This window comes from Taeniopygia guttata, chromosome 1A (assembly GCF_048771995.1).
Source record: "Taeniopygia guttata chromosome 1A, bTaeGut7.mat, whole genome shotgun sequence".
In the NCBI taxonomy this organism is placed as follows: Eukaryota; Metazoa; Chordata; class Aves; order Passeriformes; family Estrildidae; genus Taeniopygia; species Taeniopygia guttata.
The window spans coordinates 20,025,600-20,050,679 of record NC_133025.1 but is presented as its reverse complement, the minus strand read 5'-3'; the positions used below and the strand labels follow the sequence as shown (position 1 = coordinate 20,050,679).

Sequence of the window (25,080 nt, the reverse complement as noted above, 5' to 3'; positions counted from 1 at the left end):
AGATAGAAAAGGTTGTAAAACATAAGACACTAAATCACTAAAAATAAAGACCAAAAAAAAAAAAAAAACCAGAAAAACCAGGAAGACCATCAACCTCAGCTGAGACAAAGAAAAGATGATTCTGACCTATGCCAGCATATTAGACTTTAGCAAGCCTGATGCCACCATATCAGTGCAATTCCCTTGTTAGTAAATGAGATCTCATGTCTCTGAAAGCTAGTCCCTCCAGCCTTAGCATTAGAAGACATGCATCACTTAACATTAAAAAACATTAAAAAAAAAGACAGACTTGGATACAAAATATTTAGATAATCCCAAGTCTTCTGTAAATTATCTCACACATTCACTCTAAATAAAAATCTCTTTCAACAAGACTCAACATTAATTCTGAAGGTCCACCAAAGAGGCCCAAACCAATGTGCCCCATAAATGATGCAAGACTGCATCTTAATTAAAAACTCATATCCAGTATGCTGGTGAGCAGAAAGTATACCTTTGATATAGGATTAACTTCCTCTTCACATATTTCAAGATGCAGATAACAAACTTACCCAGAACAGACAGCAGAAACCACAAGGATAAACTGAGAAATGAACAGTTATTCTATCCCTATGCTTGCATTTTAATTTCCCAATCTTTATCTGCAGGCACTCAGGAACATGACTTAAAATACACTTACATTAAGAGCCTAATGTCTTTTTTATAAAACAATAAACAATGGTTATGGCCGTTCCTTTTTATATCCAACCATGCAGCCATCAATGTTATTTCCAATGGAAAACCAGGTGATCCTATTTTCTTGTAAAAAAAAAACCTCATCATAACCTATCTTCTTCAGTATTTTGCTCTAAAAGAGTAACAACAACAAGAGTTCCTCAGTTAAGGAAGAGATTCCTTTAAAAGGAGCAAAAGGCCAATATGAGCAGTGTTTGCCAAAAATGCAGCAAGAGTTGACCACCAGTGTAAAGTGTTCACTCCACAAATGCCAAATTTTTAATTTAAAAAAAAAAACAAAACAACATTTATTACAACAGAATATTACAAAGAACTAGCTTCAATGATCATCAAATAAAACTTTACAAAATGCAAACAATGTAATTTCCGACTGTGGAGTCACATATATCCCAAGTTTACAAACACAACATCTTTTTGTTTATGCCCACTTAAAAATCATTTCCAGTCTGCTTTATTTTCCATCAAATACAGTACATTTATCCAAACAAAAGCATGTACATTCAACATAGAACATTTTGAGCAAAGCTACAATCTTAGTTCCCATTCACAGTATTTTTAGTGCAATGCACTAACAGGGCCAAATAGTTCTCTATCCATAAAAGCATTTTTACTCCTGATCTTGTGATCAACATTTAGATATATTTTATACAAAAAAAGTATATATGAACACGAGGTACCTCCCTAAGTAAGGGAGTGAACCGATATAAAAAACACGGTATTTCTTCTGATGTACAATACCTTTCAAATTGTAGCAATTTGACACAAATCACTAAACAAAATATTTTCTAAAAGGTAAAAAATAAAAATAAACAAAAAAACCAACAAAAACCCCCAAACAACAAAAGGAAACCCCTGAAACAAAACCCACGATTGCATGAAACCTGCCAAGAACTTCATAATGGTAGGCATGCAACTGTTTTACTACAATCTTGATTAAAAAGTTTTAAAAAAAGGTATCTAAACATTTTCCAATTACACAAAGTCAAGTGTTACCCATAGTGGTCATTTACGATTTTGAGAGAAAATATATTTTGAGTTTCTCCCAAACTATCCTCCCTTTTTATTAATATTTATTGAAATAAGCTATCATTATAAGTGGTTGTGCACAGATTGTCTATAATACATCAGCAAATATTCACTACCTTCATATTAACATTAGTGTGTTGATCTTTCAAAAATAAACTGAAAAAATAAACTGCAACTATCATTAAAGTGCTTGTGTATAATTTTTTTTAAAAATTAAAGAATAGAGGAATGTGGATATTCTTGTAAACTTTCTAGATGTTTACAAAGTTTTCCTATCAACCACATATGGAAACAAAATGGAGGTCTCTGAAGCAACTTCAGCACAGTGAAATTCAGAATGTCCTTGAACTGAGAAATTAGTCAACATGAACAAACTGAATTTATGGCAAATACTAAAAATTAGTAGAATTCAGCCAATAAACACTACATTTCTTGCTCTTATACATTCATTTGTAATAAATTTAAAACAATATATAATACAACATTTACCAAAGTAGGGTATCACATCAAAGTTTGAGCTGTCCATCAATTAGCACTGCCAGGGAGGACCAGTATGCACGATGAGTTTCCTGAAGATTTCCTAAATGAGGAAAATCCACCTTCTTCCAAAGCTGCTGCTCATTAATTTGTCTCTTGTATACTCTTTTTCAATTTCAGAAGTTTGTTCTATACTGGGTCAAACTACAACTACATAGAGATAACTGCTAATTTAGAAGCATGTGCATTTCACTTCAACTACTTCAGTGTTTTGGGAAGTGGTACTGTCCTACAAGCAGTCAGAATGATTATTAGTATAGTAAGAAAAAAAAACAGCTTATGAAAATATTCTCTCCTTATAGTACCATTATCAAGAATTAGCAGTTCCACCAACAAACTAGTCTTTTTCATTCAAATGAACTTCAAACTTTCCGAACATCACTTGAACCTATCTGAAGAGAAATGGGAATAAATTAATACTTTGATTTTACCCATATAATTCTGTTTTAAACTACACAACATAAATAATTTATAAGGTTAAATTTTTAATTCTTATTCAAAATGCAGAAGTCACTCCCCCTCTAGAATTCAGCATATTCAGGGTTCAACTCAGTTCATTTTTGAAGTTCTGCCTAATTCGGTCAGAATTTATTAGAAAGTCGTGAAAGCACCACATCACAATTTAATATAACTAGGTGGTTATTCACTGTGAAAGTTGAACTCAAATCAAATCACCTCCCAGAAAATAGCGTTTCAGAGTTGAAACATAGAACAAGGCACATATAATTTGTTTTCTTTTTACCAAATATGCTAGAAAGATGATTCTGAATAAGGATGTTAAAAACTCCTAAAATTGTCACTACAATCTCTGTTCATCATATTTTTGTACAATCCCCAACCTTCAGCCATCAGTTGGTCAGTTTGAAATACAAAGTGACTGCACACAAATATTTTCTTTTTTAAAAGATCCTCTAAAAATAGGCCATGGCAAGGCCTATGAAAAACTGAGTAGCTACAAGTACAACCCCTCCAAGTGTAAAAAATTCCAAGAGCACCACATAAGCAAAAGTTTAGAAAATTCTAGGGCAGATTTCAATACATATCAAGGCTTAAAGCAAAAACTTCGATAAGATTTGAACAATTTGAAATACTAAATGACCACAAGTGTCCAAACCTGGGCTTATATAAATAACCATTAAAAGAATAGAATTCTAAATTTGATGATTTTAAAGGCATTTGCAGACACTTAACCCATAATGATTTTAAATCAAAGCAATTAAGCAACCCAATTACATTAAAAAACCTGTTCTATGCACTTTTGTTGACAGTGTGTTGGTAATACACATTAAAATAAAAATTTAAATTCACAAATGCTAATTCCAGTAAGTTCATAGAGATTTTTTTCTGTTATCAGCTTTTACTTTAGTACTTTTAGTACTTCTTCAAGTGGTCACAACAAAGTTAATTTAATGAGTTAAGTTATTCAATCCAAACAAAATTGTTACTTTTTAAAAATTACTATTTTAAAAATGTACTTATATTAGCTTTATTACAACAGATGCCTTAAGACAGTTTAAAGAGTTGACTTAGTACAGTTTAATCTACATTCCATCTTTCTACAATGACAAATTTAGATTTTAACTCTTTTCCAAAATGCTAAAAAAAAACCAAATTTGACATTGACTTTTGCATTTAAGCCACTAAACCATAAAATCTATAGGAAAATATGTTTTCAGAAATAAATCAACAACAGCAAAGAGTAGTAGTAAAAAAGTAGTATTGTTGTTTGGGTTTTTTTTTTAATTAAAAAAAAAAAAGAACAAAACACTTTTTCTTTTTCCTCACCAGACAACAGCTTTAGATCTTGTACTTCTGCCTTTGGTTTTACTTTCTTCAGGTGAATGAGATACGTTTGCTTTGTGGGTTTTCTTGTGATGTTCTAGAAAAGCTTTTCTGGCAAATGCTTTCCCACATTTACTGCATCGGTGCAGAGAAAAGTTTTTTGTTACTTTTACTTCAATGCCAACATCAGCTCCTTCATACTTTTTATTGGGAGAATTAGAGGTGACATCCTGTTTTGAACCAATATGTTTTGTTTCATCCTTCTGAGAGCCTCTTTTTGTCACCTTATTTAGAACAAGATCAATTGGCTTCTTTATTGCTCTTATTTCTAAACTCGCCGTTATTTTCCCAAGGTAGCGTGGCGACTTTTTATGAACCACAGTTATGTGTCTGATCACATCACGCTTGCGACGCGTTTCGTAAGAGCAGAGTGGACACCTGTAGTATTTAACATAAATATTATTTCCATCTGTGTGTAATTCAATGTGTTTTGTTAAATTCTGTTTAGACGTAAATTGGCGCTTACAGAGTTTACAGTAAAGCTGCTTGAAGTCAAAGCCAGCTGAAAGTTTTGGCTTCCTGGTTTTTTGCTGGCCACCTGCAGCAGATGCATTGGTTGATTTAGGGGTTGATTTAGTGGTTGATTTGCAGGTTGATTTAGTGCTTGATTTAGTGGTTGATTTAGAGGTTGATTTAGGGTTTTCAGGGTCCTGTCTAACCTTATTTTTCTGTGCTGACGGTGTGTTCTTTTTCTCATTTGAATGATTTGTTCCCTTTAATTCATTCTGTGGAGAAAGCACAATGGAAGGGGGTGAAGGTTCTACAGAAGCTGCTGGTTCAACTTTGATTTCTGTGCCATTGGTAGTACTGTTGGGTCCTTTCTCTCTTTTAGAGTTCTTTCCAGAAAGAATTATCTTGTGAACAATTTGCATATGCCTTTTCAGCATTATCTGTGAACTATATTTTCTCTTGCACAGAAGGCATTTGCATGCACTTAAATTGTATTCAGCCTTTGAAGACGACTTTTGTTTTCTGGTCTTAAAAGTTTTTTTAGCAGAAGCTGTATCCAAGAACAAAGGTTGCCCAGGCTTTGTAGCTATATCAGGAGTAATGGAATCCCTTCTTAATCCTCTATGAACTTCATCAAAATGCCTCCTTACATTGGCTTTTGTGGCAAATGATTTATAACACACAGGACAACTTCTACCTAATGTAACAAGAACATTCTTATTTCGTCCTTTTGCAGAGCACTGGTTTGGTTTCTTTTTTGTTTCTATATACTTCTTTAGTTCTTCCATCTTTTTTTTGTGTACTTTTCGAATGTGCCGGCGTACACTGCGTCTTGAATGAAATTCCTTCCTACAGAGGCAACAAATCAGCTGGTGGCCATAATCAGAATTATCCAGAGAGTCGGAGTCAGGATTTACCACAGGTGGCTGCTCTTCAGGAGTAGATATCACCTTGTTGGTAACAGGATCAGCAGGAGGTAATTCTACAGTATCCCCAGCTGGGACTGGGGCTGGAGCTGAAACAGTCTTGGGTTGCTCAGTGCTGGGTTCCTGGATCTGTACTGGAGCTTGATCGGGGGTATGGCTACTTTCTGTGTTCTCAGCTGGGCTGTCAGTCCTTGACACATATTGAAATACAGCATTTTGATTAGTTTCTATAGGTTCTAATGTAATGATATATTCTTGCTTATCTACCCTTGGATAGATTGCTTCAAGAAGGTCATTTATGGCTTGACTCTGCTTATCTTTTGTATCTGGGAGGTCTGTGAAAAGAGGAAATGGTATTTTTTAATGATTTGGTAATTTCCAATTATTTCAATTTCAAAGTAGCTTTTAACCACTATGTTAATTCAGTTTACAAAATTCCACAAATCCTCTTTTGTACTCTCTGAACACTCAAAGGCTTTGAGTAATCATTGCAAGTTGCCTTTTTATTAAAAGCCAGCATTGGAAATAACTCTCCTGGCATGCTAATGTGAAAGCCACCTGAACTAAAAATTCGTATGACTGGAATTAAGCTGGTCTTTAAAAAACTATATCAATTGCAAGAGTAACATCATTCGACTGAGCTTGTTCTGCAGGTGTGCAACTAAGCCTGAAGTATCATTAAAAACCAATTTTCCTACTGTGGGATACAGGCACTCTCAATAAAGGAACCTAATTCTGGAAATAAGCTCTTCTCTGTAAATTCTGAACAATCCTTACCAAAGAATGAAACAGCTGTGTAACCTGAGCATTGCATGAGGTAGATACAAGTAGATAATATTTATAGGTCTCAGTAATATTCTCTTTTTAAATGCCAAATTAGTTCAGTGCTCTAGTTCCCAATGTGACACTCAAAGCATCTGCAATGGCAAAACTAGGAAGCTGGGGTCCTACAGCACAGAAGGTGAGGCACTGAGATGACATAGCTCAAATTATTGTGGATAATTTTAAAGATGTGAGTCTTGGTAATAACGAATTAAAAACCCACAGTCAGAGTTATTCCTTCCATACCCAGCAATATATGGAAAGTGTTAGTACAAAAAATAGGCTGTTTTGTTGCTCCAACCCGATTTTTTAACACTGAATTTTTAACAGCTTTTACCGTCAGTTTCAAATGAGCCTATCTACATAGCTTTTACCACGAGTAAAAAGTTCTTCCTATTTTATAGACCTTTTAAGACAACTTCATGATTATATTGAGTGTATGGATTTTTCACAATGGTTTGCTGAACTTTTATTCCTGCCTCTTGTTCACTATCTTTTATTTATTGAAAAAACTCCCACTTAGTTCAATAACTACACTCAATTTTATATAATGCACAAGTATATATACAGTTTTATTCAGAGTGTGTAGTATTATTCCTTTTATTTGCACCTCTCATAGTTAACAGTGGAAGTTTTCTTATTTGTATGTTACTTGCACGTTATTTCATATTAATATATGGAAGTTAATCAGAAAATTAAATGAAGGCTAGAATGCCAGGAGCTCAACATTAAGTCTTTCCTCAGGGCAATCTTACTTTGCTTTGAAACTATTACATCTAAGGTCACATGCACTTCTAACTTTGCTTTGAAACTACGAGTCACCCCTTCTCACACAGAAGTTCTGTGACTCTCTAACTGGCCAAACAATCTCATTTAAGGAAGGTGACAGTACCAGCCTTTTCACCTTCTCCTTTCAGCTGACACCATGTGCAAAAAGAAACACCAAAGTATATCTCTGTTTGTTCCTAATTTTTGTAGTATTGAGGCAGGAAGGCATTACTCGGGAAAGTAAAATCCTCCTTGCACCCATACTGATCTAAAGAAGAGCTCAAGATAATTAGCTTTACAAACATTTTTGAATTCTGACACATTTCCAGATTAATCAATTTTACTCAGGTTAACAAAAAGTCATCACTGGAATAAGACTGTAATAAATTTTTCTTTCCATAAAAAATATAGTCCTTAGCTTTTTCCTCATAATTTAAGTAACTTCTTTAATAATAAAGCTTATTTTCCGCAACAACAATGTATGGCTAGGCACGATCACATAGGATATGTTAAAGCAGCATACACTTAAGTGAAACAGGGGAAAAGAGACAGCATTATTCAAGCACAGATCCTTAAATAAAAGGGTAAACTTTTAGTCTGCATTTCATACTGACTAAAACCAAAAGACTGCATCCATGTCACACGCACTGTATTCTCTCAGTACAAGAGAATATTAAGGATATTGACCTAGGGCACTTCACAGGAGCAGAATCACCCTGTCATAGCCACTGTCTTCTGTGAGATTAGCTTCTCAGTCCTTTGACATGCTTTTGGTATCTTTCACAGTAAAGGACAGATGGGAAAGAAAAAGGGTAAGAAGGAGTAAGAAGTGTTAAGAGTGACAATTAAAAGGCTAGGTGTATAAACTAGCTATCTAATTATGATATTGGCATGGCTCTTGGTTGTCAATTCATATAAAGTCATTGCTGTACCTCCTTCAATAACATAAAAGTGATCTACATAGATTACTACAGAAATTTAGATCCACCTTGGTTTTTTGCATTTTGTTTCAGGTATGTTTGTGTAAATGGTAATGAAAGATAATTTTTTCAACTTCACATAGCTTTATTAAACATTTAAATAAGACATTAATAAGACTTACTATCATCCATCTGAAGACTTGGAGGACAATAAAACTTTTTATGAGTAATTAAATTTGGTAATCCTCTGAAGAGACTCCGGCACAATTTACACTCAAAAATGGTGTCCACATCTCTTAACAAGATATGTTTAAGTTGTTTCGTTCCTGTAATAAAATAAATATTACACTTATGGAAGGCTTTCTGTTCATCTCTTAATTCTCATCATCCCATGAAAGTGGAAACATTTTAGACCATGAATAATTACAACAGCATTTATCTTTTGTTAGTGCTACTTCATTTGTAATGGAAGTTTATGATACATGCTCCAAATTTCACTATGATGAAAAAAACCCCTCAAGGATTACACATGTTACAGTTTACAGAGAAGGTGCAATGATTTACAATAAAAACTAACATCTAACATTAGGAAAGCGTTCTTACTACAGTATTTGGTTGTTGCAATACAATTGCCCAATAGGAAAGAATAAGCACATAGAGCATTTAAAGAAGCCTGTAGTATTTTTTCTTTAGGGTTATCCTACAATGCTAAGAAAACAAGACATATACAGCTATTTCACATAGAAATGGCACCTGGTAAGGCAAAAAACTAAAGGATTAAATAGACCAAAGAGAATAACTAACAGGTCAAGAAAGGTTACTACACTTAGATATCTAAGCCAAGTCTGAGATGATGACACTTAGGCGAGATAGCAGAAATGTAGGCATATTTTCAGCCTGAAGAAAGGAAAATACATACAACCTAAATCTGAAAGATCTCTATTAAAACAGAGAGTGTGATAAAATGTCAGCTTCCCAGACTATTATGTATTGTATACAAAGATAGTTAGATCTAGCATTGTTGAAATGTTCCCGCTCCTGTCATTTTTTCTACTCTTCAAACTTAGTCCTTCATTCTTCATCTCATGAAAATTATGACTGTAAGACCTAAAATCGGCAAAAGATTACTAAATTATGCTTACCCACTCCAAATTAGAAAGGAGCACTAATTAACCAAATTCAGCTATTTTACCTATCTTGATTTTTTTTTTAGAATTTAATTATTCAAAACTAATCAAACAAGGAAAAACATAATGAAGCTGGACCACCAATAAATAATATCAAACACCTATGGAACAGCAGCAGCAAGACATTCTTCAAGCTGAACTACAAGGTCAAGCATTCTGTCATCTCATCACACTTCTAAGAATTCCTTTCAAATTCCTTTCTCAGAGTCAAACTGCAGAACTACTGTCTAAATTACAATCTTTCAAATATTAAAAATTTCACAATCAGCTATAGTTCTTCAATACAAATGGGCCTTACCAAGAAAACATTTCTTGGTGCAATAAGAATACTACAAAGCTTTCTAAATCTGAGTTTCAGCAAAGCACAGTGTCTTTTTCAACATTCCTTAAAAATGGTATCCAAACTCAAGCACCCAAGGCTACCACAGTTTCTGTCCCCTCCTACGCCTTCCCAAACCATATCCACTGCTCTTTCTTTGAGTGATACTAATTTCACCCTCATTTGACCTGCATTTTTACAGACGACTGAAATGTATTTACTAGTATATATACTACTATATTTAGTAGTAACATCAAATAAAAATTGTACAGAGTTCCCCCCAAAAGCAAGTTGTTTACTCTGATCTCACCAACATTTGAATTTCTGCATATAAACAAAATCTAGCTGAACAAAACTGAAAATGCTCCATGTAGATAAAATTCTACGTTGTTCATGCATGCCCTAGCCACAAGCCTCATTCTCAAAAAAAAAAAAAATAGAATTCTCCATTACTACCCAGTCAGGTTCTTCATTCTCTTCCCTATTATATTGGTATTCAGTCTCCTGTTCAGGACTGAAAAGTTTTTTTTCCAAGGACTTAAGAATTACTGGATGAGATTAAAGGATTTATGACATATTGGAAATCATTCTATATGACATGGTAGTCATTCTGACTGCAAATCATCCTTATGCATCTGTGAAACCTTTCACAGGTGGGAGTAAAGAAAAATAATTGGTCCTTTTGAAATAAACTACAGACATTCAGGAACTTCTCAAAACGGCAAAAAAATTTAAGTTACTGAAGTCTTTTCTATTTTGTAGTTACATCTAATTGCATATTGAGATGGCAATGCAGGTGATACCTTGTCGAATTCTGTTAATATTTGTAAAAGTTGATGCTAGAATAACATCACAGTCACAATAAATTGGCAGAGAACACCAGTCATAAATATCTCTATCAGAAATTCCAAAATTTATGACTTTTGCAAGCATTTCTTTTTTAGAAAAAAAACCTCAAATTCGCTTTTTATTCTTAATGCTTTGAATGACAGGAGCTTTTGATAAATCTATTTAAACAGTTATGTACAATACTCTGTCTTAAATTTCTATTCCTTCACCACAAGAATCAAATACTCTCTTTCCATAATGAAATGCTGCTTGTTCAAAAGCAGCCAGTAAAATCTTTGTCTAAGTCCTCTTGCCTTCTGTCCAACCTCCCTGATGCAGGTGACTGATGATATCAAAGTAAGCTATCCATTTAACATCTGCCAGTGAGGACAATGTGCAAGTAGCTCAGAGACAAAGTACCTGCAACTAGTTTGTGCTATTACCAGTAGCAGATTATTCCATTAATCTGCTTCAAGCAAAAGTCTGTCACGCATCTCTGAGGCCTCAAGCAAGCTAAAAATGGTTACTAATGAATAATCATACATCCTGATTTTGTATTAAGTTATTGAAACGCTAGTGGACAACTTAAATACTGTGCCCATTTACAAGACTCAGACCAGATATGCATCTCATTGCACAGCAGCAGTGTTTTAATACACAAAGCATTTCATATACTTAAAAGATCAACAGGAAAAAATCTAGATACACATAGATAGTAGCACTAAAGACCAAGAGTTGTGAAAGTAAAATGTTTGGTTTGCCACATCAGAAGTGTAGAAACAGCTTGAAAACACTGCAGGTTTGAATCTTCCCTGGCATGCCTCCTCAAATGCGTAGCTGTTCATTGCTAGGTATTGCAACTCACAAACTCAATCAAGGAACAGCTTAAAAGTAATATGATGAAGCAATTTAAGATGTTCAAGATTAAATTTTTTCTTCACCTCAGGGGTTTTATGATAAACTCAATGATCATAGCAGCAGAAATGACACGAAGCAGAATAACAAACTTAAAAATTAAGGTTTTTGAAGGATAACTATACAGCAAGATCTGTATCTTCATTACTTTCTATGAAAACCCTTATTAAAAGGAATACCTAATTCCAAAAATCTACAAATATTTTGTAGATATGCATAAAGTCAGGTGCTGGTTATTTTAATACACTGAATAAACATAACTCTTTTAATAAGGTAATGAACTTTTTAAGGGTAAGGCATGGTTTCCTACCTGATCGAAAACACTCAATGATTTGCTGAATACCAGATTTTGATGTTTGCAGAGGCTGCTGCAATAACGGAGGATCACCAGGTTCCAACAGATGCACTGAAATATATGAAAGGATAATAAGACATTAGAAAACACTCAGGTAATTTTTGTAATTTAAGAATCGCCCACACATACAGTAAACTAGCTAAAAAGAACAGCCAGGACTATTAAAAAGTAGTCTTACTCTAAAATTTTCAGTTATATTGAATTAAAAAACAGTCAACACTGAATTTTCCAGCTATCATACCTTCTGACAGTTTGCTGTCATTTTGATCACTTTTTTGTCTGTATTCAAAGCTACATGTAAAAAACACAGAAATATTTAAATATCTAAAACCAAATTAACTCACTAGAAATGTCCATCAATTAATTCCCCAGAACAATCCACTTGATTCCCATTGTTAAAACTAAATGACATGGACAAAAGAGTATTACCAAATACTGATCACCAGCATTAGCAAATACTTCACAGCACACTACCTGACTTCAATGTCACCAGTATGCACCTAAACACCGAAGCCAAATTTAAGTAGCAATGATCAGAAAAAAAGCACAGGCAAAGCTACATAGCATATACCAAAAATCCTTTTGTGTAACCACAAAAGCTACATTCAGGAAACTGTTCAGACTCAAATAAACTGCTGAGGGAATACTTTATTTCTGATGTTTCTTTCCGTATCATATTCTTTGCAAAAGCTATCAAAACTAAAGCATATATTATTCAGAATTTTTATCAATTCAAATATGCAGTATTTACCCACATCAAAATTAATAGCACTCCACTGCTGTATATAGATATAGCAATTAAGCTTTGCCCAGAGGGAACCCAAATTTACAGGAATAAGAATACTTCTTGAAGCCAGTGCTTGCAAAACCTTTAGTTAGGTCTTCTTTTATATTTCTTATTGACTAAACAGCCAGCCTTGCACTTCATAAACTGGCTCCCACCTTAACCATTTGGTTTGATTTTAATCCCATTGTAAGGTTTTCATTTATAAATTTAGCACTGAGAGCTCTAATAAATTTATTTTTAATAAAGGCCAGTTGAGGCATAGTATAAAACTATTTAGAGATAATAAGTGCAAAAAGACTAAACAAATTTTGACAGGAATGTTGAGCTAAAAGGTTATAAATTCTAGCTGAAAAAAACATCAAAAGACAAAGCATTGTAGAAAAGGACAACAGAATGAACATTCCACCCGACTATCCAGGTCCCATAATATACCGTTATAAATACAAACACATAACAACCATGACAAATCAGCTAATCATTTGGGGATCTCTAACACAATGGCATATTGTATTCTACTAGCCTAATCCCTACACTTCCAAATAAAACATTTTGGCTTGTATACAGTCTCTAATACGCATGTACAACACCAACTGACATCAACAGGAGTAACACAGGTGAAGCAGACCTAACACATCACTGTTAATTTGTCAGGCAAGAAAAATATTTTTGTTTTTTTAAAGCATAAGAACAACTCAAAACCATTTCATCGTCAACATAAAGCAATGTTTCTACTAACTGAACAATATCTATTCTCAAATTACATTTCACTCAAAGTCACTGTGGTAACATTTTCGACTGTTAATTCCCCAAACTGATGCCTTTCTTCTCAAAACAGAAGTGAAAGCATCAATAGCACCTTTTTTTCAAAAACTTAAGTGAAAGCATCCAAATAAACTCCACAAAAAGGCCAAAAGAAACAATATAGCATTTAAAAATACTAGTTATAACAATAAGCATAATAATTTCAAATGTATCTAACAGGTTGGCCAAATCTTCAGAATATTCGTAACAGTTTCCACTGATGACATCTTTCACATCATTCAGGCATGGAACGTAAAGAGTTGTTCTAGGATTTGGTGGGGTTTTTCTCCTCTGAGACTAAGATTTTCAATTTCACCACAGTTCACCAGAGAAGACACAGTAAAAATATAAACAACAAATGCAAATTATTGCAAGAAACACCATTTTACAAAAAAAAAAAAAAAAAAAAAAAAACCCAAACTTTAAAACACTGCATTTTTTGGAAACAAAATGATCAGTTGCTTTATACAAGTTCTTGCCTTCCTCTGCTCACTGCACACAATGCCCATGAGGTGGCCTGAGGATTATCCCACATGCTGGAACTAAAATAGTCTCTTCCTGAAATGATTTTAAGGTGACAGTTCAAGGATACAAAAAAAAACCCCATTTCCAAACAAAATTCAGAAACTTTTTATACCTAGAGCTGACACCAATGATACACATTTGCAATCCGCTCAACAGTTTCTACAAGCTTTTAATGAAGGAGACATGCAAAAGAGCCGAAGCATCACACACCACTATACCTGGGTCACAGCATCCATGGTGATGGTGGTCAGTCTGACAACACTTGTCCCTTAGAGGCATTTTCCGTGCGCACGACTACTTCCCTTCTACATCCAGCAGCTCGGTTCTGCCAAAGTAAGCAAATTGGCAATCACCGCCCAAGCACCAGCGGCTCAGGAGCGCGCCAGCCCCGCGCACCCACTTGCACGGCAGCACGGCGGGGCAGGCCGGTGGCAGCGGTGCCCCGGCGCAGGAGAAAGTTCCCATTGTTTTCCGCAGGTCTCAGGCGCCCTCTGCAAGGGCCGCGGGGAGCCCGGCACGGCCCCGCTGCCGCCCCGCCGCCGCCTGCGCCCCGGCCGGCGGGAGAGCCCCAGGCCGCCGCCCTCCCCACCGAGCGCGGCCCGGCCGCACCGCCCCGCGCCCCCTCCGTGGCGGCGCCGCCGCGTTCCGTCCGTACCTCTCAGCCTCGTCCCGCAGCCCCGCCGATGGGACGGCGTTCCTGGGTCCCGCGGGGGAAGCCGCGCTCCCGGCAGCCCGGGGCTGCAGCTCCCGCGCCGGGCCGGGCGCTCCGCGGCGCCGCCGAGCCGGAGCCGGAGCCGGAGCGGGGCGCGCCCGCCACGCGCGGCCGGGCGGGAGGCGCGCGCGGCCGCAGGTGACAGCGGGCGCCGACGCCGGGACGGGGCGGGCGCGACGGGCGGGCACCGCGGGCCGGCCCTACCTGGAGAGGACGGGCGGTCTCCCCCTCCCCGAATTAAACTTTATTCGCCCCTGTCCCGCCAGAGCGGCGGCCGCTGACCCCGGAGCCGGATGGGCACGGGGGCAGGAAGTGACTGCGGTCCTGGCGGCGAGCGCCCGCCCAGTACGCAGGCGCCGCGCCCGCCGCTGCCCGGCCGGGCCGCACAGGTGCCGGGCGGCGGCCGCGGGCGGGCCGGGGCGGCGCGGCCCGCGGGGCCCCGGCGGGACACGGGAGCGGCCCCGGGCGCGCTGAGGCGCGGCGCCTGCCACGGGACCGACCCGCCGGGCGGAACCGCGGCGGGAACCGGCGCCGTCTTTGTCCCGGCGGGGAGAAAGGCCCGCGCTGACCGCCGCGCACGCCCGCGATGCGCAGCGCTGCCCTCGGGCACCGGTGCCCGGACGCACATGGGAGCAGCCAGCATCCTTGGAGCTGGCATTTCTGCCAGCTGGCATTTCTGCCCTTTCAGCCTGGTCTGCGCCATTACAGTGTAAAAAAAATATGAACCAAACCAGCAGTTGTTCTAGTAGACCTTCCAAGGGAAAGGATAGATTTATGTTCTGAACACTTGGAGGGAAAGCTCGTGTTCTGAAAGGGAATTGTGTGATGTGTATGCTAAATGCCGGCCACAGGACAGTGCAGTTGGTGCAGTGGAGTGAGTGGCAGGGCAGCCCGTGTCTCCAGACACGTTTCCACAGGGTCCTGTTTAGTCCTGTGCTGTCTTGGTGCCCTTCTGTAGGCACCTCGGATTGTTGAATAGGTGATACTTGGTTTTTGCCAAAGGAAACGGTACGATTAAGTCTTCATACACTTAAGGAACAACTTCTGCCATTGAAGAAAAATCTGTAAGGTAATGTGAGGAATAAGCACATCATCACAGGAAAAAAAGCTTAGTGATGGTACTAACACAAAAACAATCTGCGAAGCTTTGGCTTGTAATAGCGTCTCTTAATGGAGACAGGATTGATGGTTTGAGACAAAGTTCCAAGTCACTTTTACAGTCTGTGTGACAGTAACATGTCTCACACTTTCTCAAATGAGACATGGAGAGACCTTACCATCTGTGGCCATCAATTAGTACCCAATAATGTCTTCTTTTAAAGTATAGACATTGGTTTAATTAACAAGTCTTTTTTTTTTCCCAAGCAAAATGAGACCAAATTCAAGCTCCATCAGTTGCATTTGTATTTTGGTTAATAAACTGGAAACCTCTTTAGTGTCAGAGAACAGTTCCAACAGCTGAGTGCCAAATAGCATCTTAACCCTGAAGTGCAGCAAAAGTCCATTGTCCTTTGTGTCAGACAACCAAACACAGGTCGTTGTGTATTCTCATCTTGAGTTTAGCTACATCCTGAGCTCGACTCTATGTGTTTTAGACACACATCTTTGCCAGCCATGCAGCTGTGTTCAACCATGTAGAGAGCACTTGGATAGAACTCATGGGCAACAAAGTGCAATGAGCACAGCTGTGTGCCCTAGTTCTGCACAACAGCCTGCTGACTGGCGTACTTGTCCAAGAAGTAGTGAACTGGGAGAATTAATATTCCCCACCTCCCAGGAGATGTAGGAATCACGGTCAATGATTTTACATTCTCACTGATAACATTACGCTACGAATACTGAAATAGTAGGGTTAGATCAGGAAACTTTGCATCTGGGACATTTACTAGGAACACCGGTACCCTTGTCACCAATGTAATTTTACTCAGTGATAAAAAAGTAAGAAAGGAAAAATCAACTGGCAAATCATAAACCAGCAGTGGAAATTTAGAATCTTTTGACTATATTTGGGTTTCTGTGTTTAGCCACTCTCAACAAAACTTTTTTCCTCCTTCTAATCCAATGAAAGTTTCTCTTTTTGCAACCTATGGCCTACATTTTGCGTGCATGGCAAGATTTTGGTATTGAGTGGCTTGCCTGAGAAGCTTCTGGAAGCTTCCCTCATGCTAATGCCAGCCAGCTCCAAGATGGACCCACCACTGGTCAAGGCTGAGTTAGTCATTGGCGGTAGTAAAGCCTCTGTGACAACATATTTAAGAAAAAAAGTTACTGCACAGAAGTAACTGTAGCCAGAGAAGGGAGGAGCGAGAATAGGTGAGTGAAACTGCCCTGCAGGCAGCAAAGTCAGTGATGGAAGATGGGGAGGGAGGTGCTCCAGGCACTGGGGCTGAGATTCCCCTTCACCCGTGGTGCAGGCCATGGGGAGGCAGCTGTGCCCCTGTAGCCCATGGAGGGCCACGGGGGAGCAGAGATCCCTGGAGAACCCTACACCAGAGCAGGTGGATGTCCAAAGGAGGCTGTGACCCTGTGAGAAGCTCATCCTGGAGCAGGTTCTTGGCAGGACCCGTGGCCTATGGAGAAAGGAGCCCATTGTAGAGCAGGTTTGCTGGCAGGACTTGTGATCCCATGGGGACCCATGCTGGAACAGTTTGTTCCCGGAGGATTTCCCCTCTGTTGAAAAAAAAGACCCAGGCTGAAGCAATTCCTGAAAAGTTGCAGCCTGTGGGTAGGACTCCTCTCCCTGAGAAGGAAGCAGCAGCAGAAATAATGTAATTAACTGACCATAACAGTAACCACCTGTCCCTGTGCACCACTGCTGGGGGGAGGTAAAGATTTGGGAATAAAGTTAATCCCTGGAAAGAGGGTGAAGTGGGGAAAATGTGTTTTTAAAATTCATTTTACTTCTCATTATCCTATTCTGATTTTGATTGTGTTCAATTGATTTCTCCAAGCTGAGTCTGTTTTGTCCATGACAGTGGAAGATCTCTCCCCATCCTTTTCTCAGCTCATGAGGTTTCATTATTTTTTCCCTCCCCTGTCCAGCTGAGGGAAGGGATAGAACAGCTTTGGAGGGCGGCTGGCATCCAGACAATACCATGACCATTCTTTCTTGTCCTTTTCTTATGCACCTCCAGAAAAGGGAAAAGTTCCTCCTTCTTCATAAACTCCGTTCAGTGAAGCATTGGGATTATGTCTTCTCAAAATGAAGGTAAATTCCTTTAGCCTCTCCCTCTGTCACATGCTCCCACCCCTGGAACCACGTTGGTTACCTTCTTCTGGATACTTTTAATCTTCTAAGTATTCCTTGCATACTTAGAAACCCAAGCTCGACACAGTGTTGCAGATGTGGTTTCACAAATGGCAAGTAGAGAATAATGCTCTCCCTTCACCTGCTGTGATGTTGATGTGGCACAGTGTAGTGGTTAGGCTTAATTACCAAAAGTTGCACTGTTGATCCTCATTTCACTTTTTAACTGGGACACACAGGTCCTTTTTGTGGAGCTGCTGTCTCATTAGTCAGTCCTCAGCCTATACCAGTGCTAGGCTTTTTTGCGCTAGGTGCAAGGCTTTGCCCTGTCAGGATGTTCTCCAGCTTGTTGAAGGCAGAGCAATCCTGCCTTCCAGTATGTCAGACAGTCCCTGGTTTCAGCCCCTTTTTTCATTATAAAAGACCATGACATGGGTTATACAAAATGTGCCTTTCTGCCTTCCCCCTCTCCAATTTTAGAAATTCCAACTAACATCAAGTTGCTGTATTTTTTGGGAGGTGGAAGTGCATATTTTTGGAAGAGGGCCAAACAGAAACAGCAACTGGAATCTTATTCTATCTTAAACACATTTTCATAATTTTTGTGTTCCATAACTTTGTGTGAACTTTTTGTTTATAATTTAAGGAAGACCTTAAATGGTCACTATTGCATGAATTTGTAAATCTTAGTAATTTAGCTGACCTTGTAACCTCTTCGTGGGTGGAAGACCCTAATCTGTATATTGCTGTTTAACTACTCATAGAGTTTACAATGTAACTAATTAGTAACATGGACAACCGACCACACCCAAATTTTGACCAGTAAATCAGTCATGCGCAAAGTGTCTCTGGGACTGGTGAAAGCTGCCAGCACAGATCAGATAGTTCCACCTGATCTGGTAGAAAGTGCCTTCAGGAGTGAATTAATGCTGCGACGCTGCCTGAACAGAGATCATTTTTGCAGAGGTGAAGGCAAAATTGGATTAACCCTGAAGGATCTCACATGTAGTATGTGCTAATCAAGAAAAGTGCAAAATGGAGTCCTTTCAGCCAGTAGCCAGCCATTGAATAAGAGAAATTTGGATCAGGGTAGCAAAGATTCCAATACAGCTCACTTCACAATACAGTGCTGCAGTTGTTCATCCAAGAAGTTAAACTGGAACTTAAATCCAGTTTGAGTTTCGTTGTGTGTAAAAAGAACAAGCATATGATGTTGCCTGACTTTGAAAAATAGAATATTCCTCTGTAAAATATGAACAGTAATTAAAATTTATAATAACTTTCTTTTTGTCTTACATTGATAAGATTCAATGAAAATGAAAACGATTTTTAGAACAATATATAATTCTTCATACAATCCATAATTAGCTTGTGTCCAGGGAACATGGCAATTCACAGTGAAACCAGATACGATGTAAAATGTACAGGATGCATTTGCATATAACAAATGTAAGGATTAAAATATTTTTGATGTACTTTATTTAAATTCTAGGCATAAAATATATGAATAGGGGAGGGGGGTTTGAGTTTAGCTTTCATTCTCTGGCCAGTGTTCTCAACATAACCATCAGGTTTTGAAGCAGAGTCTTTATTTATTCATTATCTTCTAGATGATGTGGAGCTGGTGAGAAGTTTTGAACTAAGTCTTGTGTTATTTTTTATTGTTTCTGGATTGTGAATATGGCTTTGAAAAAATTCAAAATTCAGAACAATTTCTCTTAGTTACAGGAGTGTGCTTTCAAATATATGAAGTATTCTAGCAAGGGAGGTATATTTTTGGTAGAGGATATTTTAGTGTTATCTCAAACAGTTGTGATAGTAGGTTTAGTATCCACTGAGAGGTTTTGTCTTGCCCAAAGCCTGGCAGTAACACCTGCTGAGATGCCTTGCCATCTGTTTATACAGCTAAGAGCTGTAGGATTTGATTACTAAACTTTTCCTCATATGCTATGACCACTAACATTTTTTCTGTATTTGGGATGCATTTTGGATGAAGCACCTGGCTTCACAGTAATTTTTCCTAGAAGAAAATAATTGTAAATTGGAGTGAATTAATGCTGTGATGCTGCCTGAACAGAGTTCATTTTTGCAGAGGTGAAGGCAAAGTTGCATTAACCCTGAAGGATCTCACATGTAGTATGTGCTAATCAAGAAATATCGCAAATCATAGTCATAAAGTATTTCACTGCGAATACAGATATTCCAGCATTCCTTAATATATCACTCTTCATCTATTTACTCATTTGATGTGGCTTTATGTAATGTCCTTGCTGAAAGCATCTCATGAAAACTGTATATTCAGAAACTCCATATTAAACAAATTAATTATTAAAAATTATAACAAATTAAACATAGAAGCCTGAAAGAAATTCAGACTCCTTCAAGGACAGAGCCACCCTGCAGAGAAACCTCAATGAATCAGAAAGATGGATAATCACCAACTGTATGAAGTTTAACAAACACAAGTGCCAGAATCTGCATCTGAGGCAGGGCTATTCTGTTTGAGTGTATGGGCTGGGGAACAGGAGGCTGGAGAGCAGCACCACAGAAAGGGATTTGGGATCCTGGTCAATGCAGGTTGGATGAGCCAGCAGTGCCCTGGCAGCCAGGAGGACCAGTCCTGTCCTGGGGTGCATCAGGCACAGCATCACAGCCAGGCAAGGGAGGGGATTGTCCTGCTCTGCTCTGAGCTGGGACAGCCTCACCTCCTGTGATGGGGGCAGATTTGGCCACCACATTTAAAAAAATATGCTGAGTTATCAGAGAGCATCCAAAGCGGGGCCAGAATGATGTTGAAGGTTCTGAGAAGGAAGCCAGATGAGGAACTGCTGAGATCTCTTGGTCTGTTCACCCTGGAGGAGGCTGAGGGTAGTCCTCATGGTGGTCTTCAGCAACCTCACAAAGGGAAGTGGAGGGACAGACACTGATCTCTTTACTCTCGTAGTAGTGAACAGGACTTGAGAGAATGGCATGAAGCTGAGTTGGAGGAGATTTTGGTTGGATATCAGGAAAGTTTTTCACAAAGAGGATGGTCAGGCACTGGAACAGGCTCTCTCAGCAAGTGGTCACAACACCAAGACTGACAGAGTTCAGGAAGTGTTTGGCCAACACTCTCATGCAGATGGTGTGATTCTTAGGGTGTCCTACGCAGGGACAGGATTTAGACTTAATCGACCTGAAGGGTCCCTTCCAACTCAACATATTCTATGATTTGAGCACATTAAGACCCCTTTGTTAGAGTCTCTGACCATGATGGCCAAATGGGTAGAACATTTGCCAAGGAAGTAGAATACCTTGATTTCAAAATCCTAAACTACAAGTTAGAGACCACTTTTAAGCACAAGGCACAGTTAAATCAGGAATTCAAGAGCTGGGGGACTGTAGAGAAAATTAAAAAGGTCAGCCTGATTCCACTGAGAGTGAACTTAACTTGAGGAAGGGCAAAAACAATCTTGCATTCTGGTTGCAATTCCCAATGTTGTTTATTTATTTCTATCCAAAGATGTATTAATGGGAAATGAATAAACTAGTCTTTAGAGCACAGATATGTTAACTTTCAGATAAAGGTGAGATCACTCAGACACTTCTGTGTTGCTTTTTCCTGTATCAGTCACCTCAAAAAAGTACATTATAAGTTTTCTTTGTACTACAAATGAAATTATATGAGCTGGTTATCATGGTATGATTTTATAATCACATGCAAGTTGCTTACAGAATTTAAACTGTGCATTCTTATGTGCCTCAATTTTTGGTGAAATCTTAAAACTAAATTCAGTTATATTTGCATCAAGTCCACATTTGCATAATTGCAATGTTTACACTATTCTTATGCATAGCCTTGACAGTATCTTACAGAAAATCCCTGGGCTAGAATAATTCTGAATCTTAGTCAATGTGTATTCCAATCTAACAAGGAGCTGCATCTTCGTGCTCTGTTCCCCAATTAACATAAAGCTTCATTACCCTTTTGGGATAAAAAAAAAAACCTGCTATGTGTATTGTCTTAGCCATAATTCATTTATTTACAAAGTTATTAAAACTCATAATTAATTAGACTTCTCATGAGGTCTAATTCCCTTCTGGGCTTTCTGGTGCATGACTATAAAGTTTAGCAAGGGGAACAATTTGCATTGCATCTCTCCCCTGGAGGTCCTTGTCATCATTTGATCGTGGATTCAACAAATTCTGTTGTTTTCCCTTTACACCCTTCAGCTTTGATTCCTGGTTTCACAGTGACACAGCTTCACACAGAGGCAGGAAAAAATTCTGGCCTAAAAGTATTTAGCTTGTGATTACAGCAGCTCTGTAGAAAGAATGAGCTGGTGGTTCAGCCATCAGCAAGGCTGCTTGGGGGCTGGAATCCAGCCCACCCATTTCAGTGCTGCACCTTCTGACAGTGGGTTCTGGCAGGAGAGTTACAGAGCATGCAGAGCTAATCCTCTGCTTGAGAAAAAAATCTGTGCAGCTGGAAACAACTGTGGTGGCAAGGAGTGACCATTGTAATGCCCCAGGAAGACATTCATCTGACATCATCAGACCAGTGCAGTCAGTAACCAAGTCCTACAAGAGACAGGGAAGAAAAGGTCTAACTGAATCGATTATATAGTTTGGGTGTTTTATGTAGGATTTGGACACTTGTGCTGTTGGGAACTCAACTTCAACTAGCCAAGAAGTTCAAGTATTATTCTTTCCTCCTCACAGATCACTAACAAGTACTGAATGACTTGCCTCTTTAAAATCATTGTTTACCTTTACTTAAGAAAAGCATTATTCGGTGTAAATATTCTCACCTTTTTGTTTACCTGCCTGGCTAGGTAAAAAAAAAAAGAAAGTATGCTTCCCATAGGACAGGTAGTTTACTTAACAAATTAATTAATCTAGTAAAATATATTAGGAAAAATGAATGACTGGTTTACAGTGTTATATAATGAATTTGCATCTTCTTACCACATTCAGTTTTCTTCCAGTCCAGTGATTTTTTTCCTGTACACTCTTCCTGCAGAGTGAACATAAAGTTAATTTAATTCATATTCTTATCCCTGATTAATCTGATTAATACAAAACACATACAGATATGCAACAAAATGAGCTTCATGCTTTCAGAAATCATTGAATTGAGGCATATATATTCTAAGGCTTTGTGATATGCGCTAGGAAATGGAGGATAATGCATTTGGATAAGCAAACTTAGGCCAAATGCAGACCTGGTCAAGCATGCTGATTCACAAGGTGATCATGTTCTCTACTAAATAATGTATTTAAAACCTATCCCTAATTATGCATTTAGTGAAGTTTAAAATAAAGTGTTTCCAGCTCTCTCTTTCTTATGTAGGAGGTGGCAAATGATCTAGACTGTTGAAGACAGAAGAGAGGGGCGTAAAGAGAAGGTGTAAGAATTTCTAAGTCTTTCAGAGGAAAATATAATGGAGCATGTTCCTAAACTTATCTCAAAATGTGCTGGTGAGGGGAAAGTCCTGCAGAAAAATGGACAAAGACTTCTGTTTCTCTGTATGTACATATGGTGTATGTCCACACACAGTTGTGTGGATATAGCATGGGGAGGGATAGGAAGCAGTAGAGTGAGAGAGGTGAGAAATATATCTGGAAGGAGGCTTAGACAAGGAAAGGGAGAATGAGATTCATGAGAAGAGGGGAGAAAGAAGGCACAGGAAAGATTCAGAATCAAAGGATGCAGTAAGGCTCAGTAGCTTAAAAGTAATGCAGGCAAAACTGAGAGCAAGAAGCAGAGCAGAAAAGAGGAGGAGGAAGTAAGAAGTCAAGAAAGAAAGAACAAGCAGTAGAATTCATTAAGCTGGTTTTCCTGGGGTTCTATGACTTGCAATGAGATTATCATTTGCTGACCATTTTCTTAGGTTTTGTATTAAAAGCAAGGAAGTATAAACATAAATATCTAGGTCCTGGGTCTAATCAGAGCAAAAGTGCTTAGAAAATCCAGAAATAAGAACATTTCTATTCAAAAGGAAGCAACTATTTTTGGAAGTTCTTTTATATATGTATCTGTACCTAAATCAAGTCCTATATTGCAGGGTAATAGGAACCTTTCAAATTTTGAGATATTATGATTCCAGCAGCAAACTTGCAAGACATTACTCAACATCAAGGAACATATGAAATATTTCAAGATGTCTGAGGACAAGCCATGAAAACAAAACAAAACAACAACCAACCAACCAAACAACCCAAAGAAAAAGCAAGCTGAATTCCAGAAATAATATTATCAAAAGTACCAAGAACAAGTATTTGTAGAAATGCAATGTACAATTAACCCAATCAACATAAGATTACTGTTTCATATAAAGAAGGACTTCAGATGATAAATCATTAAATGAGCTGAAAGAAAAATGAAAGTTTCATGGCCTAAAGAAAACTGGTGATAGGAGCTAATGATCTAGTCTACTTTGTCTAAAGCAGAGAAAATCTAGGGAAATGAATTGTGGTGCTGCTCTGCCCTAAGTGGGAGACTGATTCGGTTTCTACACTCTGCCTGGCTCTACTCAGTTTGTGGGAATGTTGTAACACTGAGACCTTGAGCACTGTCAAAATCAGTTGAAATTTTCAAGAAGGTTCCAAAGCTTATTGCAAGATTTTGACTGATAGAATGTGCAATAGAGTAAATTTGCTTCCTTAGGAAGGGAGGCAAAACCTGTAGAATAGCAAAAAGAGATAGGTAGCCTGTTGATTGCCAGTACATTAAAGCTAAATGTAGTTTACATTTGCACTGGAAATTAGATTTGCTTCTTGGATGGCAGAACATGACATGCCTAATTTGGACTGTAAGTCAAAAATAAAGAACACATTCATCAAAATAAAATTAATGACAGTAACCTAAAGGTACAAATGGGAAGTCCAATGCACAACACAATTAATTTAAGGTATAAATTGGGAGATACAAAGCACAACACAATTCTGGGTAAAAGAAAATGTGCAGTAAATGTGACAGACAAGCTTGTGACACAAGGCTGCTCGTATTTCAGTGCTCAAAATTCACAAATGCATAAGAAAAATATGCACTAAAAGATCAGGAATCAGAAGATTAATAAGTGATTCCATAAATAGTATTCAGCATATTATTCAGTATATTCCAATTAATACTATTGAGCAATAAAAGAGAGCAGTGTAAATATATTTCAGCAATCTCCATACAAGTTGAATATGGAAGGCAATGACAAATAGTCCCAAGGAATCAAACCTCAAACAGAGAATCAATCCCTGTAATGAGCAGGTCTGATCTGCTCTGACACTGACCTACTGAGTTTCTCTTCCACATTTTGACAGTACTTGAGTGAATGCAATTTTTGCTAATGAAACTGAACTGAACTGAGGCTGGCACAGGATATTTTTGTCAGTCATGACTCTC

General features: G+C 38.3%; 1 protein-coding gene across 7 annotated transcripts in view; it reads right to left on the bottom strand.

Moving 5' to 3' along the window:
• Positions 1-963: 963 nt before the first annotated feature.
• Positions 964-25,080, bottom strand: part of ZNF800 (zinc finger protein 800) — a 93,079-nt gene continuing 68,962 nt past the window's right edge. For 5 of the 7 annotated variants that reach the window (XM_072920840.1, XM_072920851.1, XM_072920845.1 and 2 more), the window contains 5 exons: positions 22,650-22,698; positions 13,962-14,068; positions 11,586-11,681; positions 8,209-8,352; positions 964-5,851 (listed from right to left, as the gene is read on the bottom strand). In XM_072920840.1, the coding sequence (XP_072776941.1) occupies positions 4,080-5,851; positions 8,209-8,352; positions 11,586-11,681; positions 13,962-14,022 (2,073 nt within the window). In that variant the 5' untranslated portion in view covers positions 14,023-14,068; positions 22,650-22,698 and the 3' untranslated portion in view covers positions 964-4,079. Of the gene's footprint in view, positions 5,852-8,208; positions 8,353-11,585; positions 11,682-13,961; positions 14,069-14,398; positions 14,813-22,649; positions 22,699-25,080 lie in introns of those variants that run through there. The other 2 variants (XM_030256497.4, XM_072920833.1) reach the window with 2 other exon arrangements.